Genomic DNA, 24708 nt, shown 5'->3' with positions numbered 1-24708 from the left:
CGTCTCAGCATACCCTGCCACACTTATGGTGGCCAAAAGCGGTACAAAAGGGGGTGGTGATGGACGGAGCATCTGAATCAATCCAACACTCACACCCAGTCAAAAGATCTGGGTTTAATCCATCACCGTTCTTTAGCCCACTTTGCCACCCCAGTTCAGACATGGCTATATGCAAATCAGTCTGACCCTGTGCCTCATGGGAACAGTCCAGCCCGAACTGCCAAGCCATGTCTTCCCTGGACCGGAAACAAGCTTCCGAGGACCGGTTTCTAGCATTCCAGCCGTCTTCAGCCCGGCTTGCTTGAATCCAGTGGCAAAGTGAGCAAGGGACTCACGTAAGAGCATACCGTGCCACACTTATGGTGGCCAAAAGCGGTGCAAAGGGGGTGGTGATGAACGGAGCATCTGAATCAATCAAACACTCACACCCAGTCAAAAGATCTGGGTTTAATCCATCACCGTTCTTTAGCCCACTCTGCCACCCCAGTTCAGACATGGCTATATGCAAATCAGTCTGACCCTGTGCCTCATGGGAACAGTCCAGCCCGAACTGCCAAGCCATGTCTTCCCTGGACCGGAAACAAGCTTCCGAGGACCGGTTTCTGGCATTCCAGCCGTCTTCAGCCCGGCTTGCTTGAATCCAGTGGCAAAGTGAGCAAGGGGCTCACGTCTGAGCATACCCTGCCACACTTATGGTGGCCAAAAGCGGTACAAAAGGGGGTGGTGATGGACGGAGCATCTGAATCAATCAAACACTCACACCCAGTCAAAAGATCTGGGTTTAATCCATCACCGTTCTTTAGCCCACTCTGCCACCCCAGTTCAGACATGGCTATATGCAAATCAGTCTGACCCTGTGCCTCATGGGAACAGTCCAGCCCGAACTGCCAAGCCATGTCTTCCCTGGACCGTAAACAAGCTTCTGAGGACCGGTTTCTGGCATTCCAGCCGTCTTCAGCCCAGCTTGCTTGAATCCAGTGGCAAAGTGAGCAAGGGACTCACGTCTGAGCATACCCTGCCATACTTGTGGTGGCCAAAAGCGGTACAAAAGGGGGTGGTGATGGACGGAGCATCTGAGTCAATCAAACACTCACACCCAGTCAAAAGATCTGGGCTTAATCCATCACCGTTCTTTAGCCCACTCTGCCACCCCAGTTCAGACATGGCTATATGCAAATCAGTCTGACCCTGTGCCTCATGGGAACAGTCCAGCCCGAACTGCCCAGCCATGTCTTCCCTGGACTGGAAACAAGCTTTCGAGGACCGGTCACGGCATTCCTATGGCCCACAAAATTGTGTTTGGCCACAGGATCTGGTCTATGACCAGGTCCTTGTAATGTGTTTTTAATTGTTAGTTGGTACCACTGTACCACGGGAATGCTGCACCTAGTACTGCAGCACTGGGTCTGGTACCTTAGAACCGGTAAGCCAAAATATATTTTTTTATTTGACTTTAGGGATAGTCCTTTTCGGACCCCTCTCAAGGCCCTGGTGGGGTCAGGGTGTGCCCACACTGCCCCCTTATGTGGCCTTTAATTTTTTGGGGGGACTCAAGGGACTGAGTCCCAAGTCCTGTAACGCTCCCATATTTACGTGTTCCAGCTTAAAGTTGACATCTTTTTAGACAAGGGCTTTTAGCACATTTTGCTTGCGTGGGATAGTGTACTCAGAAAGTGTTTTGCTTACATATACATTTCAATTAGTGAAAATTTAGCAATGCAAAAAGAACAACTGGTGGACAGAATTCTGAACAATGTCAAACATTCACCCCAGTACAGAGATGTGGGCCTAAATCTATTGTTTTTTTGCTCCCCATGCCATTCCAGTTTAAACCCAGCCATACGCAAATCAGTGTTGACCCTGTTCTCCTCAGGAACAGCCCAGCCCGAACTGGCAGGCTTCCTGGACCGGAATCAAGCATCCTGGGACCGGTTTCGGGATATCACTCCTCATCAGCCATGCCAGCTTTGCTCCAGTGGCATGAAGAGCACAGGACCCACATTTGGGCATACCCGTCGCACTCGGGTGACAAATGCAAAAAGAACAATTGATGGACAGCATACTGAAAAATGCCAAACATTCAGACCAGTACTGAGATCTAGTCCTAAATGCATAGTTTATTTTGCTCCCCATGCCATTCAAGTTTAAACCCAACCATATGCAATCAGTCTTGACCTTGTTCCCCATGGGAATAGTCCAGCCTGAACTGCTAGGACAGGTCCTTCCTGGACCGGAAACAAGCATCCCGGGACCAGTATGGGGGTATCACCCCTTATCAGCCAGGCTATCTTGACTCCAGAAGCATGGAAAGCTTCTTTTTTTTTTTTAAACATTACTGTAATGACAAAAATTGTATTTACACACAATAGGAGGCAAAAGGTGCATTCACATTCCTTCAGACTACATGAACGTAAATTCAGATGCCCATAGATAACTTGTAAACAGAACAGGCTACTACATCCCTGTACTTTGAACAGAACTCAGAGTACAGTTCCCTTACCTGCAAAGGAGGGGACTTAAATACTACTAACTAGTGATAGTTGCTATGAAAACCTGCAAAAACATTGTTTGCCAAAAATCCTATTCAGCCAGTCGAGGGCAAAATCCATAGAAAAACTATGAAAAATTGTGGAAACGAAAAGGGAGAGATGAAAATGGTCGGGCACCTGTAAATTTCCCAACATAAGCCATTTTTTTTTGTATATGTATCCCCATATGTTATTCTCCCAATTTACAAATTTCTCAATTTTAGACCCATTTTATCAACATCAATGGAATTAACAAAACCAAGAAGAGCGTAGAGTGAATGCTGAGCAAGGAGATTCGTCCTATTTGAGGCATAGTAGAAATCCAAGGCTGGAGTGTTTTTTGCCACTCGCTCCATATTAAGGTTATATAAAAAGTCAACTCTCCATGAAGCATGGAAAGCTTCAAACCCACGTCTGCATGGTGAGGAAAAGAACGATGGATGGATTTTATCCAGATCTCTTGACTGGGGATGAATGTTTGATTTGTTCCCCATTCCGTCCATCATTTGTGTGCCTTTTGCTTTTGCTGATCCAGGCACATGGGGTTTCTGTTGAAATCACCCCTATGCCTCTCAAATAAATATGCAACTTTACGTGAGCTGCATTACACCATTGGGTTTATGAATGAGTGTTGTGTGCACAAGTAATGTAAATTGTAAATTGATACTTGTATAGCGCACTACTCACCCGCAAGGGTCTCAAGGTGCTTGTACGAATACCGCTGTGGAACCCGTCCTGGCTTTCCCTGTGAGGCGTCCACTCCTGGTCACCCCCAGGGTGAAGGCCAGGCATCCTTAGCATTGTGGGGGCCGTTGTGGAGATTAAGCAAGCTATTGCCCAGAGTTGCAGAGTGGGACTCCATGATTGGAACAGGCACCGAGGCGAGAATTATCAGGTCCGTGGAATTTTGAGCCCAAGACCCGCCGAGGCAGGGAATTGAACCCTGGTCCCGGGCTAGACCTCTGCATCAGGGTCTGCCGCTCTAACCATTGAGCCACACTTCTCCAAGTGGTAGTGATTTTGCACACTATACATGTTTTGTGTGTGTGTGTGTGTGTGAGGAAGGGTGCACTGGAATATCTAAGTAGTTACTGTCCTGTGAAATAAACTTGAACTTCAGTTGTCTGATATGTGAAAGTAGGAATCCTGCTCGTTCTGAGCTTGTTTTAGTTGTATGAGAGTGATCTCCACAAGTACGGTGTCTGTACATCCTGGATGTATTGTGCCTGAGAGAGCATTAGCTGAGCCTGACTGTCACATCACTGATCTCTGCATGAGTGTCGCCTGCACTGCTTCTATCTATGCCGTATCACACCATATAGGAGAGAATGTGCATACGTTTGTAACGCTTCTGCCATGATGCACTACCAGTTCTGTGTACGTGAAGGAAGCTCGCACTGCTGATGCCCTCCATGTCTTAATGAAATTTGAGAAATCATGTTCACTGTACAAGAGCCGAAGGTTTAGCTTTGGCAATTCTTGTTTTTAGTAAGCATGTGAAAGCACATTTTCTGAATGTTGGTCTATTTATTTTATTTATCATTATTCTGTGAAGCACACTTAAGTGCACTGGCAACTATTGTGGACTTGACGTATCTGAATGCCGAGATGGTGTCTGTGGTTTTTATACACTGGGCATTTCTTTTTTTTGTATTTCTCAAACAAGCTTCCAAAGCAGAAGTTTGTTTGAAAATACAAAAATAATTTCAATGGCCCTAGTGTGTAGAGTAAGCAGGGGCCACTGCTTGTTTTCCCTGCCCAGGGTCCCCATGCCACACCTGGGGGTTCAACGCTGAGAAATAAAGGGCGAAGAGGCTGCCACCGTGATCTTCTGGCCATTTGGCACATGAACTAGAGAGGAAACCCGGCAGTTCCTGTCTATCTAGATGAGGGGAAACTGCAAGTCGTGAGGTTAATCTGGACTGTATCACCCAAACCTCTCAATGAACCCCTAAGTATGCCTTTTCTTTTTGATAAGGTAGTTGTTTGTACTATTGCTGTTAGTGGTGACATGCTATAGCCACAAGTTCTCCAAAAAGGTTTTTTTTTTAAACATACACTTGCCCACCAATCGGGGAGAGTGGTTCAAAAGATTTGTCGAGTTACTTCAACTACCCTTACTATTTTACTGACATAATACACCGTACAGGAATTGTTGGCATCCTTGGACCATCTGAAGCAGTGGCTGAGAGTAGAAAGGCACCTTAAACATGTAATGATACACATTAAGGATGCAACCCCGAATAAGAGTCTTATTTGGAGATGCCAACCTGCCTGATTCTGAGACCCTTGTTTTTTTTCACACCCAGAAATACAAGTGTAAGGGTCCCAGGCTGAGTTTCCCCGGTCAAAAGTAGGTAGAATACATGGCAGGAAAATGGCTGGTAATGGGTGTGAACATGAGTAAAGTGGTGCAGTAAACTTTTCCGCCATCTAACTAAATATTACTAGGTCCTTATTTCCTAATGGCACAGTAATGCTAGGCAGACACCACACAGCACTGGTAGCTACACTACGGGACAGAGCCACAATTTGGGCTAACTAGTTTCTCCTTGGTAGTTACCACTGTGCCCACTTCTGAGACCATTTGTTTGACTGTACATGGAAATACAGAGTGCGGTGAAACCGGGCCTAGTTCCACCCACCAAATCAGGTGAAAGTTACAGGCAGAAAATGCACTTGTAATGGTTTAAGACATGTGTAAAGTGGCGTGGTATTTCTTTGCTTATCTTATTCCAATTACTGGGACATCTGAATGGTTTTGGGTCAATTATGATTTGGGCCCCCTGCTCGGTACAACTCTGAATTTATTATTTATTTTCAGCTCTTTCACACCCTCTGCATCTATGGTCGGATCATTGACATCCCTCTTTGTTGGCCAGTCTACACCTGGGTCCAATCTTGGAACAAACAGTCTCTCTCTATGGCTGCCAGCACTAGAGAAGCAGAAGAACAAGTGAAGAAGCCTGCTGCATGTGGTGAGGTGGACTATTGCCTCACGTGTTGAGCCTGAGCATGCAGGCCTGTGTTTTTTTGCTGCACTCTCGTCCCTGCTCTGTAAGGAGCTGGGATTCCGAGGCAGGTGGCTCTAGGCTGTGATTGCCTCAGTACAGAAGCAGCTCCACATGGGCAGTGCAATCTTGAAGGGAGCATATAATGCTGCTCTGCACTGTGCAAGGATTGACACATGCTCTATCATCAGACACTACCTCAGCGCCAGAAGAGCAGAAAGGCTAATGGTCAGGCAAAGCCTTGTATCCACAAACTGGTATAGCTAGTCTGTCAAAACCATTCAAGCCAGCGGTGCTCATAGGCACTTTTGTTTATTGTACTGCCTGTGCTGCATGAGGCTGGTGTTCAGACTCAGGCGGTAGCATTGGCAGCTCCTTGGCTAAGGTTATTTCAGCAGTGAAAAAAAGAAAAAGAAAATGATAATAACATGACGTTATTATCATTTTATTTTTCTATACAAGAGTCAGACGGGGCTCACTCCGTGATGCCAGAGCAGGGGAGGAGTGGTTTGCAAACCTCTAAGTGCACATGACAGTTTGGCCGGCCCTCTAGAGCCGGCCAAACTGTCATGCACACTTGGCATGTTCTCCACTGGACTGTGTTGCACAGCCCCGTGGAGAACATGCCCAGCCTCCCCATGCACTGCCTGAGCGTCCAAACAGGATGCTCAGACCAATCACAACGCTGCAGGATTGGCTGGGAGAGTTGGGAAGTCTGGGTGCTTCCAGTGCTTTGAGCAGACAGAGGAAAGGCGTGCAGCGGCTCTGCGGACAAGGTAAGTTCATTTTTTTTTCTCCATTTTTTAAAATCTACCCTCCCTCCCTCCTCACCATCCCCGTTCTGAGCGAGCCGCCACTGGGTGGTAGGAGGCTGCAGACTATTGTCGCACTGATCTGGCTGCGGCTCCACACGGACAATGCAGTCACAGAGGGAGCACACAATGCCAATCTTAACTGCACAGTATGAGGCACATGCTGCATAAAGGCAAAGGCCTGTGCAGATGGGCTGAAACCATGCACCTTAAAAGGCTAAAGAGCCTGCTGAATCTAACCAGGATCTAATAGGCAGTTTTATTTTAGGGAGATTTGCTTTATCCCTCGGGGGTTTCGTGATGGTCTGACAACCTGGGCTGGCTCAAAAAACAGAAAGTAAACATCTAGACAAGCTGGGACTGTCCTAAAAGCTTAATGGGGCCAGAGCCATCTTTGCCCATGCCTTAAAACTTCTCTAACTTTGTCGTAACGGGATATTCTGCATGGTACCGGTAATTCGGGGTGGTTGGTGTCAGCCCACCATTACCATGGCTCACTCATGGCCGGCCCCTGACAATCCTCAGAAATCTGACATAGTAAATAAAACCAGGAACATTTCCAATAATCTCAAACAGCGCTGTTATAAGGTTATTCTTGGCATTAAACAAGGGTGCCACCTGCACCCACCCTGAGAACCATCAATCATCGCCCCACTGCCAGGAATAGGGATGGCAAAATGTCACGTCGCCTTCGCGCCAAAATCTCTTAACACCAGCCGGGGCCTGCTTGGTGTTCTTCAGTCAGATTTACCTCGCTTGGAAACACTCACACCAGAAAAGGATACAAAGAAAAAGGAGCGCCGGATGTCGTCCAGGTGGAGCTGCCGAACGTCAGAAATATGGATACTCCAGGAGAAGTCAGCACTGCTGAGCTGTGAAAACAGCGGGGGAAAATCAATGCACAACGTCAGCCGCTTTTACATTAATACAAAGAACTACGCGCCGAGCACAGCCGCTGAGAAGCAGGTGGACAGCTTCAATTATCAAACAAAAAGACCTGGGTGACTAATTCCCCCGGCGCCCTGTGCAAAACGTACTTCAAAAGTGTTTTTAATGATTTCATCTCAGCCATTAAACCTTGCCAGGAAACATAACCTGGCCTTACTTCTGTATCTGCCCACGGGAACATTGCTTCGGCTGGAAAAAAAGAGTACAGCTACTGTGGTTCCCTGGCTCCAAAACAGACTTCCAAGCATATCCATTTTCAAACTAACTTTGAGAAATGTGGGTATCTGATGAAATCGTTGCGAGAATTGAGTAAATATTGTTATTTTATACATATTATCGAATAGCTTTCTGGCTTTTCAGTCATTCATTGTGTTTATTTCGGGGATACAACCCCATAAAATATATACAAATTGCATAAAAACCAAATAAACATATTGATCAATTAATAATCATCTTATTCAAAAAAAAGAAAGTAGGCACTGATATACATAGTACCTAGACCCCCACATCAAAAATAGCACCATTCAGGAAGCTCCGGGAGCTGAAAAAACAACCAATTACTACTACTAAAACCATTTCATTAAAAATCAAAAATACAAAAGAGTACCCTTAAAAAACATCAGGCTGCAGTAGGTTTCAGACCTCACATAGACAGCGGATCCACAATTTATATATGACAGAGGGCAAGTGCTTTTTAAGGCTAGATGATGTCTTGCATGAACGATTGCAAAGACACAACTCAACTGGCGGTATTAAGGTAGAAGGTAACAAACCTGGCTGATACAGAATGAGCTCTGGTACCATAAACATGAGAGAAGACAGCGACTATGAAAATGTACAATTAAAACTCTGAATTTATTGACTGTATCAGTTGTTAAAGAAAAGTAGGATTAGGCACATTTAGGGTACTCTTGTTCATAAAGGATGCCCCGGCCGCTTCCTTACCGGCCATACAGTATATAAGTATCTAATCAGAATATAAACAATGAGGCGATCGCTATTGGTCAGTAATAACCTTTAGGAGAGTGCCTAATACCTAAATTATACAAATAGGTCTAACCCAGCTGCTCCTTTATACAAAGGGCCGTAAAGCAGCAGATGGCCTTCCATCGCATCCCTACAGGATGTGCAAAATGCCTGTTGTTAGATCTGGGGGTCTCTAGTTGGCAGAGGTAAGTACCCTTGTCCAAATAGGGACCCTTGCTTCTAGTCAGGGCAAAGGGGCACACACTGTAGATAACCCCTGCTCACCCTCTAGGTAGCTTGGCACGAGCAGGCAGGCTTATCCCCAAGGCAATGTGGTTAATATTTGCACTTCAACATACACAATGATTCCACAGTACCCCACAAAGGTAGACCACACAGGTAAGTATATAAAAAAATATAACTTTATCTAGTTCAGCAGGTGTTAATCAGTTACAGGCTTGTTGCACGATATTTTCACTTTCTTTGGGTGATGGTAATACTTCTAGGCGTTATCTCACTTTCAACAGTAGTCTCAAGTCTTATCCGACTAAAGTTACTTTGGGGCGCTGTTAATCTCCCCCAGGCCCTCTGGCCGTGTCTAACGTGATTGCTACTGAGAGCGCTGCCCTGCGCTTGCAAAAGGGGCAGCCCCTCCGTGTAAAACAGAACTCTCTTCGGCTCTTACCGCTCTCGCTGAGTCTCCCCCGCGCTCTCGACAATCCAACGAGCGATGGGGGAGGATGATCCTTTGTCAGCGGGTCCGGCAGCGGTGAGGGCTTCATGCGGCTCCCAGTTTCTTCTTACGGCGTTTCTCTGGCACGGACCAATCCCTGCGCAGCTTCCGGACGGGCCCTTGATGACGTTGCGGCCTCGGTGTAGACGGCCAATCGTAGGGCTACTCTGAGACGAGCCCTCCTCTGGCGTCACGGGTCACCTGACGCGGCCCCAATCCGCTTGCAGCTTTACCGGGCGAGCCTCCTGAAGCCCGCCAATGGCAGCGCGGCGCTTCGGGGAAGCCGGTCGTCAGCCAATCCCAGCTCGGTCTCCTCGTTTCTCCGGCCGCAGCACGAAGTCGCGGCTGGGGTTCTTGGGTCAATATCACGCCCGGGCAGCGGCGATGATGAGCGGCACAAGTGCGGTGGGGACGGCAGGTTACTCACGAGGCCCCACTATCGCGGGGAAGGTTATTCCCGCACTTGAGGCACCATGATCCTCCGATCACTCTCAGGCATGTGCCGATGAGCACATCCATCGCCGCACACGGTTATCAGCTGGGAAACACAAACGCCGTTGCCTCTTAGATCGTTTTTGCCACGGCGTCTAGGAACCTTTTAACCCTGGGTTCCAGGAAACAGGAGGCCAGCTCTTCTCAGGCCCTTGGAGATTCAGTTAGAAGACACAGCACACAGCAAAGTCTTGGTAGTTACAAGCAGGCAGGGGCACAGCACACAGCAAGCCCTTCTTCCCTCCTTCAGTTGAACAGCAGAACAGGTCAGCCCTTAGAGCACACAGCAAGGCAGTCTTCCTTCAGTTCCTTCAGCGGTCCTTCTTCTGGCAGAGGTTCCTCTTGATTGTAGAATCTGAAAATCTGTTGTCAGGGGTCCTTCTCTTATACCCCTAAAAGTCTTTGAAGTCTTTGTGCAAGTGGGCCCTGAGCCCGGTCTATACCAGTTCTGGGTGTTGCTGGAGCACTTGGGCTTCCTGGCTTCTTCCTTCCTTTCAGTGTGAGGGGCAGAGGTGACAGCCGCCCAGCAGGAGGTGGAGCCAGCATTGTGGCAGGCAGGCACAGCCCTATTCACTCCCAGGTGCTATCTCCTCCCACCACTCTAGTTACAGATGCAGTCATTCAACCACGGGCTGACTCAGACAACCTCCTGGGGGCTCCCCAGCCCCTGTCACCCTCAAACCAGACAGTCAATCCACAAGCAGGCCCAGGCACACAGAAAGGTTAGACAAGAGAACAGTCACTTTCTAAAAGTACTGTTCTCAAACACAGAATTTAAAAACAACCTTTCCTAAAAGATGTGTTATTAAATTCTGAGTTCAGGGATATCAATCACTTATGTCCCAACTTGTTCCTATGGGAAGATAGGCTGGTATCCATCGGGACCAGCCTCCCCCATGTTAGTCTATGGAGCAAGATAACCTTGCAGCAGTGAGCACACAAAATGGCTGCTGTTCACTACCAGAGCATGTTACCTGCACTAGTACATGCGCTACCTTTCCTATACACTGCACTCAGCCCAGGGGGGTACCTTGAGCCTTCCATAGGGGTGACCAATGTGTACATAAAGGGAAGGGTTAGGCCCAGCCAGTGGGGACACTGGCCAGGAGGACATGGCAGTTCACTGACTGCACACAGGCACTGCGGTGGCAGGTCTGAGGCACCATTTTAGGGCTACTCATGTGGGTGGCACAATCAGTGCTGCAGGCCCACTAGTAGCATCTGTCATCACCAGCCCTGGTACATCCAGTACACTTTACTAGGGACTTCGTGGTGATACAAATATGCCAATCAGGTACATCCAATCAATATGACAATTTCCATAGGGAGCACTTACACTCTGGTACTGGACAGCAGTGGCAGAGTGTCCAAAGCATCTAAACCAGCAAAACGAAATCCAGCACAGCATCAAAAATACAGGAGGCAGAGGCAAAAAGATAGGGGAAAACCACGCCAAGGGTGTCAGGTCTAACACCTGTGCATCAAGGTTCATCTTCTATTTACTTAAAACCTGTCCCACCTTGCAAGAAACTCATACTAAATGTTATATACAAGGTTATAGTTTAGTAGGGTGTGATAGCATCCATATACGGTTCAAATGCTAGAGTATATTTGTGGAATAAAAAGCCCACTGTAAGGCCCCCAGGGCTTGCGTTTCTATGGTGTAACTTTATGGTGTAGTGCCAAGAGGCAGATTTAACAATATCTCATTTTCCTCCCTTTACAGAGGAAGGATTACTCCAAAATGATGCCATAGCTAAAGCCTGAAAGTTTCTTTTTATGTGGCAGACCCAAGCGATGGTAAGGACTGTTATAACTGTGCTCATTTACCGTCATCAGTGCACAATAGAGGTGTGGGGTCCTACTACAAATCAGCCTGGACCTCAATAGTCACAAAACAGAGCAAATTGGCTGATCAGGATTGTTAATAATAGGTTCTGAAACCACACAGCCAAAGCATGCCGTGTAGCCAAGGGGTTAAATATTTCCAAACAAATTTATTAAATTTTAAGAATAAGTTTGTATTATTTCATCAAAAACATGACATCAAATAGACACTCCATCATAACAGTTAGTGCAAAAACATGGAAGAATATATACAAATATAAAAAAGATACCCAGAGTACCATCTTCGGGTCGACACCAGTCAAGGGACATCGCAAATGCGGTACATGCACTGTTTGTCACATCACGATGGAAGGCTCACTCTTCACTGACGGTAACAAATTCTGGCGCCACGGAGAACACACCAACTGTAAGACCAAATATACGGTGTATGCTATCCAGTGCCCCTGCAAAAAGCTGTACATCGGCAAGACCACGCAGGAGGTGCGTCAGAGAATTATACAACACAGGTCCCGTATAAACAACAAGAACCTCACGGCACCTTTGGTTGCCCACTTCCTACAACACAAACATACAGTGAATGACATGCGATGGACTGTTCTGGCTGTGATCCGAGGTGGCAGTGGCGACCCAGATGTACGCCTGTCCCAAAAGGAAGCGTATCTCATCTTAAAATTTGACACATCCAATACTGGATTAAATGAAATGTCTGAACTTTCCAACTTGGGATCCTAATTACTCCCTGCTAGCTCATGCACCAAATGTCTGCCCCGGTGTGACCGGGTTTGAGCTGTGATGCTGTGGCTGTAGCCTTCGTGCTTTACTAAAACTTATGTTCTCCCTCCTTTGCTGCTAATTCTGTGTTTTACTTTTCCCCTTTTTCCACTGCAAACCATGATGGGGCAAGACGGGTATATTAACAAGAGCCATTGGAATCATAATCATCACAGTGCATTGGCGTTGGATTCGGTAATGTTCCAAATGTGTTGAAGTGTATTTGCTATGTCGTATTGGGAGCCACTATGTACTTGGAGTGCATGCTTCCCGATATCCCTTCACGTTTTGTCTAAACTCTGTACTTAGTGTTTGAAATGGGCAATGTGTTGCAAACTTCTTATAGAATACAAACTTTTTGTCACAGAATATGTTCATTGGCGGCACCATATGTGACCATTAAGTAACGTGAATATGAATACATGCCCTGGTAGTTCTTGATGCGACTGGTTGTAAATGAGCAACGTTTCGTGTGTCACACTGTGCTTTACTGAGGCATTTACTCTGGACAAAAGAAGTGCTTCCAATGTATATGCCCGGCAGCGCCGCTGCCGTGCATGTGCTTCAAGTCTCGGTTTCATCTACACACCTTCAGTATGCACGTGCATGGCTAATTAACATTCACCTGGGTACGTGAGACATCACGGCATGGGAACACTGTCATGCTCCCTGCATTCCCGCATTTGGCACCCCCTAACATTCAGTGGACTACAATGACCAAGATCCTTGGCGATATGTCCACACCCCCCTCAACCAAAACGCCCCCGTGCCTTTAACTTGTCTTTACGAGGGCGGCGCCCACTCGCTGATCTGATCGTCAGGCACAAACAACTACGGACTCCAACCTCTGAAGGTTTGAAGTAAGTGAACCCCGGGCTTTTTCCACTCTTGACGCGGCACAGTTAACGTGTCGAATTACTAATCCCTTGGACTTTGCTTGTCCACAGCTTGCAGCGGTAGATTGATTCCCGCCCTGCCGCTTGGAACGTCCCGCGGCTCGTCTCCTTCCAAACGCGCACATTCAAGTGCAGGTAGGAAACGCTTTTGTTTCTAAGCCTCTGCCAAAATATCTGACGCGTGATTCTTACCGGGCCTGAGCCTGATTTTTCCACTTTGTTTTCTTGTCCTCTAGCCTTCCACAATATAAAAAAATATAAAAAAGAGAATGTGAGTCTCCACCGAATAACACAGATCGCCCAGGGCGCCCCGGATCCTGGCATCTTTGACACTGCATTCAGGTACTTTGCTCACCCATACTTATCCCGTCCCTGCGTGTCTTACAACTGTACACGCATACACTGATAGCTTCCACCTTTGTTTTTGCAGAACAATCCAGTGGTTCTTTCTACTTCTCTCCACGCAGCCACTGTGTTGGCTGAGAAGGTAAACTTATCTACTTATGGGTAGTCAGCCAGAGTTCTATCTCGTTAAATATATACTATCTATACAGCTGCTGACACCTTCCCAAATTTCCTTTCAGGTACATCTTTACCCAGTCCTCGTCCTGAGGAGAACCTAGACTTAATAAGGTTCGAAACGCGTTGACCCCCAGCCTGTGTCAAGAACAAAGGGTGCAGCTAGGGACAAACTCATACCACTTATGTGGGCCCTATCTGCAATTTCTTACAAATCATTACCCACAGGTGTTGTGTGACAGGCAGGCAAATCCATCTTAGTTCCGCCTTGCTCACAGGTTTTGTTACCAAAGGACTGGTTTATTTCTTTCATGAATTACTAAGAATGTGTTTAAATTGCAATTATTGTGTTATTTAATCTATTGTGCAGACAACAGTTGGTGTCACTATAAGATTTTGATTATATGTTTTCCTTAAGTGTATGTTCCCTTTATTGCCATATTGTTGTATATATTTGTATATATTCTTCCATGTTTTTGCACTAACTGTTATGATGGAGTGTCTATTTGATGTCATGTTTTTGATGAAATAATACAAACTTATTCTTAAAATTTAATAAATTTGTTTGGAAATATTTAACCCCTTGGCTACACGGCATGCTTTGGCTGTGTGGTTTCAGAACCTATTATTAACAATCCTGATCAGCCAATTTGCTCTGTTTTGTGTCATTTACCGTCATCAGCATCAGAAAAAATTACATATTATCACATGTCGTTATCTTAAGGAATCTGGTGAGCCGCAGCGCTACTGTTTTCACCAACGCTGGGAGTGTGGAGGAAGCAACAGGGACTCGAGGTCCCAGGACGCAAAGAGGCAGCCCACAGATCGCTCTCACATGACACAGCTGCCGGGGATTTAAAGGACCTCGTCACTTACGCCCCGCGGATGCTGGCGGGCGTGCGCCGGGCGAAGCCCGGGCGAAGCCGGGGCCAAGGGCGGGCCCGTTTGAGCCTGTTCGAGTCTGGAGCAGGCTGGGCCCACTTTCTAACGTTTGGTCCGGTACAACAGTGCTCACCAAAGTGCTGTAAGATTCATTGCCTCTGTTCAATCCTCACTATTTGGGGGCCTTAGACCAGTAAATTTTTTAAACAACTACAATGGCGAGTGGTGCTAACAAGGAAAAGATTGGCCCGAAGGGGGGGAGCACGATGGGAACGTTTGACTATTTCATCACAAGAGCTACAAACGTACTTGCCCAAGAGATAGCAGTCACGAAACGACGGCTATCACTCGATCCGAAACCTGCTAAGTGTTCGTCTTTGGGTGGGCTCATGCCGGTTCGCTCTCCTGTTCATGGTTCTACTACCAGTATTGATCATCTCTCTATGGTGGACTCCCTAATGGCAATTGAGGACAGTACTCCCGCCCCGGCCGATTGTGTGCCGGAGAGTAGGGTACAAGATCAGTCTTCATGTGCTATGACCAGGCCGAAGTCCGCCCCCTTTGCGAGCAGAAAGGAACTCTCAAAGGACATGCTAGGCGTCAATAAAAGAAGCGGGAGGGTGGCCATTCGAAGAAAAACTGTCTCAATAAATCAAAGCCAACAAGGCTTGGAGAGGAAGGATGGAAAACCTTGGGACTAAACGAGGACACGGAGCTGGAGATGCCCCTAGTGGTTCCGATAGTTCCCAACATATTAGAGGTCTCTGTGCCTATACTGAATGATGCATTCTGGGATAAAGTGGGGTTTATTATTGCTGACTGTTTGTTACCACTTACAAACAGACAGGCTGCTATCGAAGAAAATTTATTAACACTTACCAATGCTTCTGATCGGAACTCTGGGGTTCTAGCTAGGCTAAGTCATCCCGGTAACAAACAAACCCCTCAACAACAATTCCCCTCCCTAATACCTGACTGTCCTCTTATGCCACCTGACTTAAATAATACGGTATATTGAGGTATGTGGCAGATGACCAAAGCGTAATGGTTGCTGGGAGCTCGGCCTTGGCTAAAACAGGGCCAGTGTTGAATGTTGCTAATTGTGGTCGGGAACAGCATTCTCAAAGTAAAGTAATACCCAGAAATGAATACGGTGTGTCTGCATCCTCACACCACCAACACAATAATATAAGAATTGATTTACCCCCGGAATATAGCCCATATGTAGTGGTCCTAGCTGGAGTACCTGAGCTGAGGAATGAAAGCGAGGAATCATACCCGACATTAAAGAACAAGGTCACGGACTGGCTTAACAAAAACAGACCTCTTCCACCACATGTAACCAGTGAAATTATGTTTGTTCGTAGAGTGTCATGGGTGGGTTACAGATAAAAGGACACAAAGGGAGATTGTATCCTGATAATCTTTAGAGACACACGGACGGTGAATTATATTTGTGAGTGGGCCCAGCCCAGGCCTGTGTCAGTTATCCAGTCCCATCCTCTGTCGCATTTTTACCCCTCCGGTTTACTGTGCACTAGTCCGGGTACTGAACAAGTTCGGAATGCAGCAGGGAGTTTGGCAGCGGTTGACCACTGTCGGGACAGGGTCATAGAACCTCTATTTCCCCCGGCCGTCCATCTACAAAATAGATATAGTTGCCTGAATATGTTGGACTGACTGAATCCTTGGAACTTACAGTTCACTCTTGCGGATAAAAACAGGGCAAATTGTCAGTTAGAGCGGGGGGAGGCGGATGTTGGCATTACAAAAATGTATAGTCCTGTAGGGGGTGGGAGTGTTTTGAGAAGCATGGCGGGCACTTTGATCCTAGCTATCCTAAGTGGCAGTCCACCCCCTATTGACAGATCTAAGGAGTCCATAGTACACCTAGTTCCTGAAGTCCATCCACTGCCCCCCTTATTAACCAGTGTGGGCCTAACTGGGGCAATAAACAATGAGGTATCTAAGAGTATGGATGTGGGTGCAAGGGTGGAGAAACTTAGAATTTTATCTTGGAATTTGGCAGGTTTGACTAACAAGTTGACTTGTCCTGAATGGGGTTCTTTTGTGGATGGATGTGATGTGTGCCTCTTTCAAGAGACCTGGGCCCGGACGGAGCAATATCGGGTAGGTTTTGCTTCGGGGCGTGGCCGAGCCAGCCAAGATGGTGGACGCACTTTCCTAGTGCTCCAGTCGGCTGCCCGCAAGACCGATGCTGAACACCGCTAGCAAGACCGCAAACTGCCCCACGCCTCTGTGAGGGCCTTCAACAAACATCCCCGGAGCCTATACAGATGACAGCGCAGCCACGGTGAGCCCGGAATTACCTGAAACAGCCGACACAGAGACTCAGCCAAAATGGCAGTGCCCAGTCTCTAGCACCGGCGGTCCCGGGACCCTGGAGTCTACCTCCCGGTGACAGGACCCGAAGCTCCAGGCGAGCCGTAGACGACACCCTTGGCGACCCGTAAGTGCTGCCTCCCCGACTCCGGATGGTGACAGGACTTCCCGTCTCCCGACCCGCCCGGATAAACCAGCAGACCGGGAGAGCTTGCAGGACCGGCAGTGACTGGTGAGCCAATCCCAGCGGGGGTGACCCCGGTGAATGTCCCCGGGAGCGCCCCCGAATGCGCCCCTGCCGCCTCTGCCGCCCCTGAGACCGCGAAGCCGCAGTGGGGATCCCGAGAGACGGCGCGGTAACGGCCATGTCAGTCCTCCAGAAAATGGCGCCTTCCAGCCTGCCTTGCAGAGGGGCCTGACGGCGAGACCCCGGAGGCATGCAGACCTGCGGCGACGGTCCCAGTGTCTTCCGGGAGTACACGGATCATTAAGCCCCCCGGGAAACACTGCCCCAGAACAGACACACAGACGTGGGGGCACACACGCCCGTATAAACCAGCAGACCCGGAGAGCTTGCGGGACCGGCAGTGACGGGTGAGCCGATCCCCGCGGGGGTGACCCCAGTGAACGTCCCCGGGAACGCCCCCGAATGCGCCCCTGAGACCGCGAAGCCACAGTGGGGATCCCGAGAGACGGCGCGGTAACGGCCCCGTCAGTTCTCCCGAAAATGGCGCCTTCCAGCCTGCCTTGCAGAGGGGCCTGACGGCGAGACCCCGGAGGCCTGCAGACCTGCGGTGACGGTCCCAGTGTCTCCCGGGAGTCCCCGGATCATTAAGCCCCCTGGGAAACACCGCCCCAGAACAGACACACAGTCGTGAGGGCACACACGTTCCCGGTACCGGCGGACCCTGTTGGCCTGTAATCCACCTGAGCGGCCCGCGTGCCAACATCAACACCGAGGCCCCCGGGGGCCCGAACAGAGTGCGGCGGGGGCCCAAGGACTATCGCAGTCGCCCCCCCCCCCACGGGGCCGCAGCAACGTAGGGGAGCACGGTCGACGACAACGGACCTTTCCGGCCCCCGACCCACCCGAACGACACCAGACAACACACGGCGGTGGCGCGGCGAGGGGCCCCCACAGCTCGCCTGAATAGGCGACAGCAGGCTCGCCCAACGGGGAGATCAGACGTGGAAGATATCGCTGCACAGCGCTGCACGACCGGAGTCGAGTGATTCCCCCCGACGACATCACCATAAGGGGCACGACCCACAGGAGGAGAGAAAACGGGTCGCGACATCTCTGGTAGGCCTCAGCGAGCCAGCAGGTCACCTGCGCCACCAATGGGGAGACCTCAAAGAACATTAACCACGACGCCGGCGCCGGCCCAGAGGCTCTCGCCCTCCCCGGGCCCCTCGCGTAAACCGAAGACCGGGGGGCTACCGCAGGAGACAGATATGTCAACAGAGCTCGACAGAGTGTTAGCTGCCATCGAACACTCCCGGGTGTCTATGGAGACCAAATTCGGAGAACTGGCCTCAGACATCACCCTGCTACGGGATGACCACAGGAAACTGGCGGATAGGGTGAACCAGGAAGGGCAAACGCTACACGAACTGAAACCACAGGTACAGCTAAACCAGAAAGCCATCAAAGAATTGCAGGACAAAGTTATCTTCCTGGAACGCAAGGCGGACGATTTGTAAGGGTGCTCCCGCCGGAGTAATATACGCTTGCTCAATCTACCGGAGGGAGTGGAGGGGACGGACCCCATTCAATACATCGAAGCATGGATAAAAACGTTCACCCGGACCCAAGACCTCACACCGTTCTTCTCAGTGGAGAGAGCGCATAGGGTTCCAGCCCGACGACCACCAGCTGGCTCCCCACCCAGACCGTTCCTGCTAAAGCTGCTACATTACCAGGATAGGGACACGATCCTGCGGGCGGCCAGGCAAGCGAAAGTGCTCAGGGTGGAAGATAAAAACGTGATGGTGTTCCCGGACTACTCCCAAGCAGTACAGCGCCAACGCGCCACATTCCAGGCGGTGAAGCAAGCCCTGCGCCAACGCAAGATACAGTATGCCCTCCTCTTCCCGGCCCGCCTCAAAATCATATATGAAGACTCAACACACTTCTTCACAGATCCAGCGGAGGCGAGGCGCTGGTTAGACCACCACAACCAGGATCTGTCGGAGCGAGGGGCTACGCCGCCGAGCTCCTCATCCAGCAGGCGGCGACTACGATCCAAGAAGGTCACCCTCAAGCAGATGAATCGCCCATCGACTCCCAACACCAGACGAGCCCCAGATCTAGAGCAGATTATAGCGGATCGACGGAGGGCCCTACAGGCGGCGACGGAGGTCCGGCAGACAGAAGTTGAACTGGAAGAGGATCGAGGCCCCCACATCTTCACATCTGACGAAGAAGATCAGAGCGACACCCGCACTTCCAGAGACGGCTCAGCCTCTCCACCACTGGTAACTCCGCAAACGGCGGACACGCTCATCTGAACGTGACTAGCACGGAAGGCGGTAAGACCAAGACACCCAGACGGGTTCACCAACGGGGGACGTCACGAATCACATATTAAGGTAAAAGCGGAAGCAAATTCACTCACAGAGACACGATGCTGCGGGCAGCCAGACCCTGGGCCCACAACAGCGCAGCCGTCCCACCCCCCAGCATCAAACGAACTAGAGACAGTACTAGATGTACGGTTTGGACTTAATGTGCCAAGCAATAGGCCCCTTTAGTTGGGACTGTTTCCCAGACATTGTTCTTAAGTTACCCCCCTCCCATTTTTCCCTGATACCCTTGCGGGAGCGGACAGCTGGTCTCTGAGTAAACAGGTGTGGGGAGAACATACAGGCGGGAGTGGCTCTGGCTCTGGGCTGCGGGAGGAGAGAAGACCGACCTACACGACTAGCAACCCCACATGACGAAAACCCCTAGTACAGACATTACATTCATCACACTGAATGTTAGAGGTCTGCACACGGCGAGTAAGCGCTACACAGTCTACGCTTATTTGAAAAGACAGCAGGCCCACATAGCACTCCTGCAAGAGACCCACTTGACGACGACGGAAGTTGGAAGGCGGCAAAAAAAATGGAGGGGCATAGTGTGCGCCACAGGGTACTCTGCATTTGCCAGGGGGACATTGATTTGGGTCAGACTGGGCGTCCCTTTTAGAGAGCAGACCAGGGTGGTAGATAAGGAGGGGCGCTATGTATTACTGAAGGGACAGCTGGATGGGCAATCAATTCTAGTATGCAGCATATACGCCCCTAACGTAGAGCAAAACGTTTTTTGGAATCGCCTTACGAAAACGTTGGCACACCACACCCATGTCCCCTGGATACTAGGAGGGGATTACAACTGTGTCTTGGACACGACCCTCAACCGTTCCCGTCCCCCACCGCTGCGCTCGCCGTTTTACAAACAAACTGAACTTTTCAATACATGGGTGCAACACTGGGCATTGACTGACACATGGAGGGCGTTACACCCCACTGCCAAACTGTATTCATTTCACTCCATCCCGCACGACTTCAGAGTGCGCCTGGATAGATTCCTCTGTTCAGCAGTACTGCATACTAAAGCACAACACACAGACTACCTTGGGAGAGTACTTTCAGACCACAACGCTCACATACTGATGGAAACCACTCCACTGCCCCAGTGGCGACGTGGAAACTCTTTTCTGGAATGCCTCTCAGACCAGGTATTCACACACAATCATGGGGAACACCTGCAGGAACATTTCACACTAAACGCGGGGTCAGCATCCTCTAGCCTTATAGAGTGGGACGCACACAAAGTGACAGCGAGGGGCCACTGCATACAGCAGGTGGTGGGGGTGCGTAAGGTCCTGGAACACACGCTACAGGATGCAGAATGCGCGTTAGCAACCTTACTAAAAGCGGACGACCGCGGTGAGGCGGCCCAGACGCGCCTAGCGGAGGCCAAAACAAAATACGCTGAAACATTGAGGGACTTGCGTAAATATAACTTCAGAAAATACGACACCAGGGTGCACTGGGAGGGCAACAGGGGAGGAACACTTTTGGCCTGGTTGGCTAGACAAGATCCCGATTTGAAAACCATCACGGAAATCGCAGACCAGTCTGGTCGGCTCCAGACCTCCCAACTCGCAATCATGCAGGTTTTTTACACATATTACTCTCATGTATACCGAGCTCCTAGCCAGGGAGACCCCCACGCGATAGACAGCTTCTTCCTCATGCTACTAATCCCCCAAGTCTCACCGGAGGTCCAGAAGGACCTAGACCAAAAAATAAAACCTACCGAGATCAAAGCAGCGATAGGAACACTAGCCAGGAATAAGGCCCCAGGTATGGACAGCTTCCCCCTCGAATACTACCGGACATTCTCGGCTCACCTTACCCCACGGTTGGCCACTATGTTCGAAGACGTGCTCACGGCGGGGTTCTTGCCACGATCCCTCCGGGAGTCGATGGTAGTCTCATTCCCGAAACCACACAGGGACTCCCAGCTCCTGTCGTCCTACAGACCGATCACGCTGCTTAATTCGGACTGCAAAATCTTAGGTAAAATGCTAGCGGAGAGATATGCCCAAGTCATACCCCAACTGGTCCATCCCGACCAGAATGGCTTTGTGCCAAACTGTAACACTTCTCACAATCTCCGCAGACTATTTCATATCCAGGACATGACGCTTGAACGGTTCCCTAACGCAGCATCAGTGCTTAATTTGTGCCGATGCTTTCCGGTGCTTAGCACCGGCACTTAATTGACACAGCCGGGTCTACGCATGTCGGACGTGCGTCATTGATGTTTATTAAATTTACCTTAAGTAAGTTAAGTAGTGTACTCAGCGTGTTCAAGCAGGGAGCGGTTAACATTGACTGCGAGTGAGATCCATCTGAGATGACTAACAGTACACACACTTGCGTCTCTTTATTAGCTGCCGCGCACGTTGCCGTCCAAGTCCAACCAAGAGAGAATAAATTATTATGTTGTGGTGGCGCTTGTGATCATGGCGGCCGCCCGGCGCCCTTGATCGCTTTCAGTTTCACAGTCACACAGTGAGTGGGCCGCCCGTCACTGTGCGTGTACTTTACAGTTGACTGTGTGTGCGTGTGCTTGAAGGCGGGTGGACACGGGACGGGACACGGGACGGGTCACGGGCCAACACACAGTGTCTTGCACACTGATTTATTGGGGTGACAGGGGCGGGCTGGATTTGGGTTTTAACTTCAAGTTCTGACTGTTCTGATAGGGGGTAGGTAGGGGCCGCTGCACGCACAGATTTTTGTCACATGACCACGCGCGGCACGCCCAAGTATAACCACCGCAGTCAGCAGCCAGTATCACTGCGTGCTAACCAGGACATTACTGCTGGTGGTTTTGTAGCATTGTTGGGTACTGGGTAGAGCAAACAGCAGCAGCGCACCACCCACCACGAGTAACGGTAAGATCATTGAAGTTAATAAAACAGCTTAGTTAGTAACTACTGACTTCTTGCCATTCTAATACCGTCAGTACTGAATACCGTGCAAAAACCAATGCAGAATTTTTATTTTTAGCAGTCAGACTTGTGAGGGTCCGGTTCGGTTGGTTGTTGTGAGAGGCGTGGGGGAGGCAGCTCCATAAGGCTGAATTCTTAGGAATTGAAAAAAAGGATGCTGATGCAATCATGCAAATGCTGCAATTCAGATTCACTAAAGGCCCACCGGCCGGGCCGTAGCGGTATATTCATGCTGGCGCCGCAGTACTGTACTTTTTTTCTCGGGTGTGTTGTGGCGTTGCCCAGCGGATAGTGATGCAATACATATTACTTTTTATTTAGATTCCCGCGGGTTCAGGGCTGATTGTTCTTGTTATATATTATTGTTGTTGTGTTTATTTGTTGTCGACATCTGAGTGCAGAGTGCACACACACAGCCTGTTGATGGTATGAATAGTACTTAAAGCACTAAGGCCTTGAGTAGCAAACTTGTATAATCACAGATGCTAAAAAATAACTAGTAAATACTTAAAAAGACAATACATTGTTTCCTTGAATCATCATGTTTAAATGTAGGTCTGAATGAAAGCGACAACTTCCTATGCACTGTAATGGAAAGTTAGTGTAAAGAGAAGTAGAAGTCCCATGTTTGTACATCTTGTATTATTTGCCTGTTCTACGATAGCTCTTCATCCACCCAAAAGCCAGAGCGTATCACTTCTGAGGAAGTCAGCTGTGCAGCAGTGCAGGGCATAGTATGATGGCTTTTGGAAAGGGAGCATACAAGCATAGGTTTCACCGGCTAGCACCACATGTTTAGGGCCAGCCTGCTTTGCACATCACACCCTAGATATCCATCATGCAGTGAAAGTAGTGCCCATCCCCTTTCCTGTCTGCATTGGAGCTCTCTACTTTTTAATGTGCATTCTGTACCAGTTTTCCTAGAATGCAGAACGAATCTGGAAGGATGGCAGCTTACTTTGCAGAGATGGCGCGATACTTGCACAGTTGCAATAGTAACATTTCCATATGTGACCAGGCAACAACTTGCATATACGAAGAAAGGGTGCCAGTATGGAGATAGCAATGTGTATTGGTGGACAAGGTGTCGTAGGGATGAGTATGCAGGTGTAAAGACGGACAGAAGTTAAGGAGAGCCTAAGAAAGGCAAAGGGGGGATAAAGCAAGGAAGATTGCATGCGATTTCCAAATGAGAACAGCCATAACTCTGGAAAAGCAGGGGTGAAAACATAGGCATCCATAACACTATTGCCCATCATCAAAGAGCCATTTATATAACAGCATGGATTCAGGATGTAGCAACTTTTTCCAGGCGTAGATGCTTCTTCCAGTGGGGTTTGAAGGAGGTGAAGGATAAGCTTTGCCAGCTATCACTACGAATCTTGTTTCAAAACGTCAGTGTGAAACCAGAAAAGGAGTAAGAGAGTGTGGCGGTTCTGTTACAGTGCCAGGTTTCAGATTGGAGCTTATTAGATCTGCAACCCCAGTTTGCACTTCCTCAAAACTCCAACCAGTATCTGTACGAAAATATAAAAAAAAAAATGGTAGAGGTTGGCCTGCAACCTTTGGGATGCCACAGGCTGTCCCGACTGGAGTGGAAAAAGTAGTCAGTCACTAGACTGGTCATCTGTCTCTCCCACCCGGTGGAGCTAATAGATGAAGTAGGTGGAGCCAATGGAGGAAGTGGGTGGAGTCCGAGAAAAGTAGGTGTGGCCTCCGACAAAGATTTGAGCACCTGCACTTCATATTTTACAAATTAGGCACTGCGCAGCATGCCTTGTATTAGACCTGGAAAAGGCGTTTGATACTCTCCAATGGCATACCTGTTCGAGGTCCTCAGAAAAAACAACTTTGGCCCGCGCCTGACTGCATACACTAGGCTCCTCTATTCACAACTCCCGTCCAGGGTCCGGATGGGCAGTTACATCTCACCGGAATTCAAGGTGGAGAGAGGGACCAGACAGGGGTGCCCACTGTCGCCTCTCCTATTCGCCCTGGCGGTTGAACCCCTGGCGATACGCCTACGACAGGAGGGCGAGGTCTGGGAAATCCCCCTGGCGCATACATGGCATGCGCTGGCTCAGTGAGACCTAAAAAACCCTTACCTCCCTATACCTTTATCTGCCCTGAACCCTAAAAACCTTTACCTCTGTTTACCTGTATCCACCCCGGACCCTAAACACAGTTGATCTAATTACTTTGGAGAATGCAAATGCAAATGACAATAACACATACCTCCAAACTGTTACCACCTCATTGCCTATTTCACGTCAAAACTTTGATTGTATACGTTTATCTGAGTCTGCGGCTCACAGACCCCGAGCAACTTGTGTAGAGTCATTCGAAAGTCACCAAGCTGTCCTCTCTCCCCAGCAATTTTGTGTATCCTGCACCCCTGACCGTTTGAGCAAATAATTTGTTCTACCTTTACAAATTATTCCGTGGT

At 49.1% G+C, this 24708-nt stretch overlaps 1 protein-coding gene across 2 annotated transcripts in view; it reads right to left on the bottom strand.

The window, feature by feature from the left end:
* Nucleotides 1–24708, bottom strand: part of PIGN (phosphatidylinositol glycan anchor biosynthesis class N) — a 1076629-nt gene that overhangs the window by 126701 nt on the left and 925220 nt on the right. For both annotated transcript variants that reach the window (XM_086965406.1, XM_086965407.1), the window contains exon 24: nt 7137–7223. In XM_086965406.1, the coding sequence (XP_086821532.1) occupies nt 7137–7223 (87 nt within the window). The remainder of the gene's footprint in view (nt 1–7136; nt 7224–24708) is intronic.

Source organism: Lissotriton vulgaris, chromosome 4_1, assembly GCF_964263255.1.
Source record: "Lissotriton vulgaris chromosome 4_1, aLisVul1.2, whole genome shotgun sequence".
NCBI classification, from domain to species: domain Eukaryota; kingdom Metazoa; phylum Chordata; class Amphibia; order Caudata; family Salamandridae; genus Lissotriton; species Lissotriton vulgaris.
Note: the sequence above shows the minus strand (reverse complement) of the source record. Positions and strands in the feature narration are given on the sequence as shown.